General features: G+C 35.5%; 1 protein-coding gene and 1 long non-coding RNA gene across 4 annotated transcripts in view; one reads left to right on the top strand and one right to left on the bottom strand.

The window, feature by feature from the left end:
* Positions 1 to 3,879, bottom strand: part of LOC128248106 (uncharacterized) — a 62,855-nt gene extending 58,976 nt beyond the window's left edge. For both annotated transcript variants that reach the window (XR_008264374.1, XR_008264373.1), the window contains exon 1: positions 3,768 to 3,879. This is a non-coding gene — a long non-coding RNA (uncharacterized LOC128248106). The remainder of the gene's footprint in view (positions 1 to 3,767) is intronic.
* Positions 1 to 7,722, top strand: part of LOC106875147 (EF-hand domain-containing protein D2) — a 56,105-nt gene that overhangs the window by 15,159 nt on the left and 33,224 nt on the right. Inside the window, exon 1 of one of the 2 annotated variants that reach the window (XM_014923150.2) lies at positions 5,488 to 6,030. The exons of the other annotated variant lie outside the window; for it this stretch is intronic. Coding sequence (XP_014778636.1) covers positions 5,864 to 6,030 — 167 coding nt within the window. The 5' untranslated portion in view covers positions 5,488 to 5,863. Of the gene's footprint in view, positions 1 to 5,487; positions 6,031 to 7,722 lie in introns of those variants that run through there. 2 annotated transcript variants of the gene reach the window in all.

Raw genomic sequence — 7,722 nt, 5'->3', positions numbered from 1 at the left:
ATATATATATATATATACATACATACACACACACGCATACATATATATACCCAAATTTATATTCACATTCATACGTACATATTTATACACATGCATTCACACATACACATACACACAACAGCACACATACGCGACTCCAATCGCCCTCACAAATACGCGCGTATTTATCCATTCATCCATCTGTCAATCTATTTTTATGCAGCTGTCAATTTTTCTTTGTATTTGTCCACCACTCACTATATCTGTTTATCCTTCCATCGTTCCGTCCACATATCTATGTGACCGTGGATTTATCCACCACACTTCCATCTGCCTGTCTATATACATCTATATATATATATACATCCATTACATTTATGTATATATCTTTTCGCTCACTTATGTCTGTGTCTATTCATCCATCTGCATCTCTCTGTCTATTTTATGCTTGGGATCGTGACGCATGTCAATAAAAAAATTAGGGAAGAATTGTTTTTAAAAATTAAAGAGAAATAACGGAATAAAATAGGATGAAAATGAAAAGAAAACTGCAGCAGAAAACGAAAAGAATAAAATTAAAAAGGCAATCCTTCGACATTAGTACACGATGTCATTCACCCGCACAACCTTCCTTCATGACACAAAGAGGCTAGGCTGAAAAAGAGGGTGAATGCCGTTGTCTCCTCATACCGACACTTTCCAGACCAATACCGAAGGAATACCATTAAAAGTAAATAGAAAATATACGAGCAAGAGTAAGAATGAGAATAAAATAGAATTACAGCTACTATCTGTCCGACGGACTTCCAAACAATTCTCTTCCAAATCCCGAGTGTAGAATTTCTGACGAAAGGCAGTCGTCCAAGGTGTCATACTGGGGGATCGAACTCGTGATCTTATAATCGTGAAACCATTAACATTTAATATACATACATACATGTGTGTGTTTGTGTGCGCGCGCGCGTGTATAGCACGTGCGTTTTGTTGAAAATAAATGCAAAAGTGGGCCTTTTTAAATTTTTTTATTAACCATGATAGCGGTCGTTCATATTGCGCTTGTTGGTAGAGTAACTCTTCCTTTATACAATGGAACTATTCACCATAGTCTCCATCACAAGCGATTCATTTGCGCCAAAGTTGAAACCAGCCGGCGAATCCTCTTCGAGAAATTCTGGTTTGCGTTGTTGTATCCGCTTTTTCACAGCCACTGTCACCTCGTCTGAGCCATCAAATTGTCGTCTCCGAAAACTGTTGTACATTAAACTGGACAGGTGGAAGTCAGAGACCAGAGATCCAGGCTTTTACGGTGGATGGTAAACCGCTGACTGGCCAATCTGCCGATTGCCCGAATTGCTACAAAAGAATGCCTGCGGTCGCGTGTTATCATGGTGAATTTGAATTGTTTTTAGATTCTTGTTCGATCTATTCTTCCTTATAGCTTCTCTCTGTAAGCTTTTTGACTGTCTCAATGTACAGCTCGCTGTTTACGGTGCAGTAACATATCAGAACATCGAAGAGAATGACGCCGATGTCATTTCAAAACAGTTATTATGATCGCTGGTTCTTGAACGTCTTATACTTTAGAGAAGAGACGTGACGCTATCCCATGGGCTGAGTTTTTGTTTCCGGACCTTAGAGATACGACCAGTGTGGTCGCGTTTTCATTGGTTTCAAACGCTTCCAGTAGATCAGCAGACTTCCATCCTCCCCGCTATCAAATTGGGTGTCAGTTGCAGAGGTACCGACTTTGCACACACTTTCCGATAACCAAAATCTTCTACCATCTTCTGTAATGCATTGTGACCACTGTCCAATTGTGCAGCAAGGTCACGGATTATGGTTCGTCAATTCACTAGCGATTTGTGTCAGTGGTCGCAGCTGATCGTTTCCCACAGCTCGTTATATATTCAGTGTTGTACTTCTTTCCTTAAACTTCTTCATTCATCTGTGCACATTGTTGTATCTCCGTAAACAACCGCCTGTGCCTTTCATTGTCCTCTTTGGATATCAGACGGTCTGCAGCCTTTTCTTCATGAAGAAATCAATGACAGCTCGTTACCTCTACTTGGAACCTATCATTTATCTGCAATGAAGAATGGGAAAAGTAGTTACTATAGAAGAAGAGTGACTCTACCGATATGTATAATTTGAACGACCTATCTCGGTTAATAAAAAAAATTCACTTTTACATTACTTTTGCTGGGGTCCTCGTAAAAATGAAAAATAATTTTGGCGAATAGAACGATGCAACGATAGCATCATAGATGTTTTGTAACGGGTTTTAGTTGATTTTTTTGTAGTGTTAGAGTAAAACGTTTTGACGTTGATGATTGATTCGCACAGATCCAGCGATTTTTCTGTCTCTAGATGGAATTATCTCAAGCGGTATTGATCTTCATGTCGGCACTTTGAGATGAGCTGAGATTCTTTATTCAGTAGTTTATTGTATCCTTTATTAAGATATTAAAGATCAAGATGACAACTATTGGGATACATTGATGTGCGAGGTGAAATTTTCAATGACTGACTAATATACTGTAATATCTTTTTCATTTTATCTTTAAAACCCAATTGTATTTAGCCAGTGACCCTGTGTTTCAGTATTTTGGGACAAAAGGAGAACGAATGATGCGTTTTGTTGCTTTTAAATGAATTGGTTGTAAGACCCGATATAATTTCTGTTTAGTCATCACGTGAACAAACTTTGATGAAGGGTTCAGGCCTTTATATTTTTATACGTGATTTTGCTTGTGTGTTTGTGCGATTTCTTTTATTAACCTTTGATACTGAAATGGCGAGATTTTCAGTGTAACTACAGCCGTTACTGCACTTTTGTTTAAGCCTGTGTGTGTTAGGGAAGTGGCTATGTATTAGGCTGACAGAATCGTTAGCACGCCGGGCAAAATGCTTAACAGCATTTCGTCCGTCCTTACGTTCTGAGTTAAAATCCCGTCGAGATCGACCTTGTCTTTCATCTTTTCGGGGTCGATAAAAAAAAAAAATACCAGTTGGTCATTGGGATCGATATAGTCGACTAAATCCCTCCCCGAAATTGCTGACCTTGTGCCAAAATTTGAAACCATTATTGGTACTTTGCATGTATTGTATTTTGTTTTTAAAACCACTCTCTGTTAACGCGTTGTAACAATAAAAGGCAGTATTGAAGGCCTCTTCATTGAACAAGATGAACATCTACTAATGTTGCTTACTAGTTTTTTTTTTAAAGACTAAAGGGTCGTGGTTAGATAGTTTATTTAAATATGGGAGCTTTTCATTGCTTTTATGAAAGGAAGATATTTACTTGTATTTTGGGTATAAAGTCATATCCAGGAAATTGATACTCTTCATATTAGAATTTACTGTGAGTTTTGGAATTATCTAAGCGTGCCTACAACTCGTTTATGACCCTTATTAGGGTAAGTCTAATAAAGATCCGATCATGATCAGACCATCGTCTCTGTGCAGACCTATTTTCTAAATGGACAATAGATGGCCTTATGTAAAAATATAAAGATAGACAAATAAGTATAACGATTCCTGATTGAGTCAATGGATAAATAGATAGATAGATAGATAGATAGATAGAGAGAGAGAGAGAGAGAGAGAGAGAGAGAGAGAGAGAGAGAGAGAGAGAGAGAGAGAAGACAAATATGATCAGATACAGATAAATACTTGTATTCATGTGAATATGATACCATACGCGCACCACAGCATAGTTGAAGCAGGAAAATGAAAGTAATCTAGTTTAATCCACTACACACCCTAAGAGACAACACTAACATACATACCTGCATATGAGCTTTGACCCCTGCTACTTTAACCAAGCCATGCAACTTTAAAACTCAAAACCATATAATTGAAATATATTATATAGCATATATACACCTTCTTTTAAGTGGTCTCATAAAACGAATGATTTACACTAAAGCCAGATTTGTTATGTGGGTTCGTATGTATGTATGTATGTAAGTATGTATGTATGTATGTATATATATATATTTATATATATATATATATATATATACACACCCACACACACATACAGAAGAAAAAGATATGTGTATATACATACATATATACATACATACATACATACATATATATGTATATGTATGTATATATATTTATGTGTGTGTGTGCATATGCACAAACATGCACACACTGTGCCTATCTGGTATTTTGTTGAATATATTTTAGCTGACATATTTTAAATATATCACCTTTCCATTAATTATCTGAATATCTAATGTACAATATTTAGTTCTCATTTTATTCGTTTTAATTTATATTGGTTTATTTTACATCTTGTAGAAATAAACAAAAATAAAAAGTCGTTCAGAGATTCACTGAAGATGTAAAATCATGCTTGTTATTACATCAATTATCGATTTTTCTATTGGCCTGAATCTTAAAGGTGAATGTCCTTTCGACGGTGATTACTATGGCATGTAATAAGAACAAGTAGCTATCTTTGCTAAGATTTTCAAAATCTGTTTTCTTAGAACCAGGCCCTTAATTAGCACTAATATTTACAAGCTGTTAACTTTGGAGCTATTTCTTCTGGTTTATCGCCCAGGCACTTAGCACTTCATTCACACCTGCACAAACACATCCAGTACCATTCAGTACTGTATGGAATCCCGCTTTACATACGTTTCTCTTTCCCTTTAACCACTTACCAAATTGAACATTAACCGTTTTAATCATTCGTCCTTTACTCGAACCTAACAAGGCCCGAAAAAGCTGCGGGGTTTCACATCTCTGATTAATGTTAAATCATAAAAATTATGCAGATAAATACAATAAACGAAGAATTTTCTATTTACAGAAACACAAATGTATTAAAATATCAACATAATGCTCTATAGATATCTAAGAATTTATCTTAATTCCAGGACATTTATGGTCTGCAATTTGAAGAATTTTTTTCAAAAAAAAGTGAAGAAAAAGAAAACTTTATTTTGAAACTTTGAGGTGTATTTTTTGCCAAACCGTTTTATTCTATATCCTTATCTCCCAAACTACGACTCTTCAATCCTCTTAACAAAAGAAAACTGTAAAAAGCCCATCTATTTCTATAACACATGATGCCTACCGTAAAGAGATGTAACACTGGCATGAAGTAGTAGATATGCGTTATTGGAGGTGATGACGTCATCACCATCAAAATTCTTCCTTTTCTTCGCCCACAGCTTCATGATGAAGACAATTGAATAGTTATCGAACATACATACGTTTATAATGAATGAATAAAGACAATCATCTCGGATCAACCTTAGCTAGCTGTGTTTACTTTTGTTCGTTCTTGTCATTTTATCTGCACAGTGAATCTTTCATTACAAAAGTGGCTGCGACTACAGACTAAATAGAGTTGCACGCTCGTGCTAGATAGAAATATGGTATATATAGTATATTGATGGAAGAGGGGAGGGGGTAAACAAAGAAGTAAAGTGAAACATAGAGAGGGTGGGAGGGATGGAGAGAGAAAGTGAGAAAGAGTGAGAGAAGAAGGGAGAAAGAAAACGCGCGGGCGAGCGAAATAGAAAGAGAAACAACCTTGTGTAGTAGACCAGTGTGGAACAGAGACTAGAAAGGCTGTAAGAAAGAGAGAGAAAGATTTAATTGGTAACGTTAATTCTTGCTATAATAGAGAAAGATTTATTGGTTCTTTTAGCAACGAGGAGTTGCCTCTCTGACAACAATAATGTTAATATCAAGTAGCGTGACAACACATAGAAGGAATAAGTAACTCGCTTTCAGACGCAGCGGATTTCTTTCTACTTTACTTTCTGGGATATACGACGACAACAACCATACCACTTAGGTATTTCACATAAGTTCAATTTGATTTTAATTTGTCTGTCTAACATCATCATTCATAATCATGGCTACAGACGAGTTGGCCACTCTGCTAACTCGCCGCATCAATATTAGTGATGCTCTTGAGGCTGGTGAGACTGTACAGGCAACGGCCAAAGTTTTCAATCCTTACACGGAATTTAAAGAATTTTCCAGGAAAGAAATCAAGGATTTGGAAAAAACATTTAAGAAGTAAGTCTTGCTTCATTCCATTTATACAGTTCGATCATCGATATTTTTTTCTCTTGTCTTTCTCCACCCTTTATCTCTCGCTACCTCTAGCTCTTCCTCCTATCTAGTGTTTTAATTGAATTTAATTTCATGTCAATGTATGAAAAAAGGGAAATCCTCAAAATCTCTTTTGCTTCAAACAATAACGAAAACAATATTCGATTTCTTTTTTTTTTTTTTTTTCCTTTTTTACACGTGTTAGCAGTATTGATTTTTTTTGTTCCCTCTCCGCTCTGTTGTTAGGCAATTTGCGGAGATGTCATCTCCTTCACAGCTGCTGCTTGACATCTCGTCAATGGTCCTTTCTCCGATAGATGATTGTATTGCCTTTATTAGTTATACGTTGCATACATCTATCTCTAGCACCATTCTCACGACACCACTTATCTCCTGCATTTGTCTTTTACTCGGAGACGCGGAAGATTCTTTCCTATAGACATCTATAACACTGTAGAAGGAAATATAATTATTGTCTCAGAAGAATATCTTTAGATCCATTGATAAAGCAAATATATATATCTATCTAGATATAAAATACTCAAAATGCATTTGTGTTGGTTCGCAAACAAAGACAAGCAGATTAAACAACTCATTGGAAAGGGAATCTGGTGTAGTTTCATCATTGTCATTGTCTTGGTCGTGGCACCAATAGCTCAGACAGTAGCAGGACTTCGACGCTCTGATTTCGATGTTGGTTGCAATTTAACTTTCACATACTAACTCAGTTCCTTCTGTTATGTACTAATTTGGCGGTATAACTAAAATGCCAACAGAAATTGCAGGCTATTATATTTAACATAAACTTGGTATTCAGTTACATATAACTAATTTTGTTCATTCATAAATAAATAAACGAAAAAAAAAAAGTGGGGGGAAATGCTACTTTCTGTGTTACATAAGACTAGAAAGGGCACAACATGCATGCATGCATACATTATTATTATTATTATTATACCCATTCTTTTGCCTTAATATACGAGTGCCTATTTTTTCTTAATGATAACTTATTAGCCAACTACATACATACATACATACATACATACATCTCTAGATAGAATAGTTTTGTTGATCCCATTAATAACGAAACAACCCACTATACACAAACACACACACAAACACACATACGCGCGGGTACGTACATAATATTTTTAATATTTATTAGAACTGCCTCAAAATGTTTAGTTAGGTTACAATATCACTTTTCCTACAAAAATAAAGCTTATGTCAAAAATAAGAAGCTTAAAAGCTTCGTTCTGTCTATTATAACAAATATAGTAGCACCTCTCTTGGCTTTTTCCGTCACTGACACTTGCTTTGCGTTATCTTTTTAAAGTGTAAACTAATCTTCTTAGCCGTTCTCTGCCTATTGACCAACATTTTGATGTAATGTCTTTAGCTAGCTTAGACTACCTTCCCCCAGTAACTGCACATCATGGATCCATCTATTACTAGCTTCCGTGTAATACACACACACACACAGACACACACATATATGTATATATACATATATACACACATATATTTATACGTCCTGTACCCGAATATGCATCAATATACACATGTAGATGTATATATGTACATATATGTGTGTATACATGCTTATATATCCTTTGTATTATATATATATATATATATATATATATATATATATAT

Source organism: Octopus bimaculoides, chromosome 6 (assembly GCF_001194135.2).
Source record: "Octopus bimaculoides isolate UCB-OBI-ISO-001 chromosome 6, ASM119413v2, whole genome shotgun sequence".
Classification (NCBI taxonomy): Eukaryota; Metazoa; Mollusca; class Cephalopoda; order Octopoda; family Octopodidae; genus Octopus; species Octopus bimaculoides.
The sequence above is the reverse complement of the archived record's forward strand: the minus strand, read 5'-3'. Positions and strand labels throughout refer to the sequence as shown.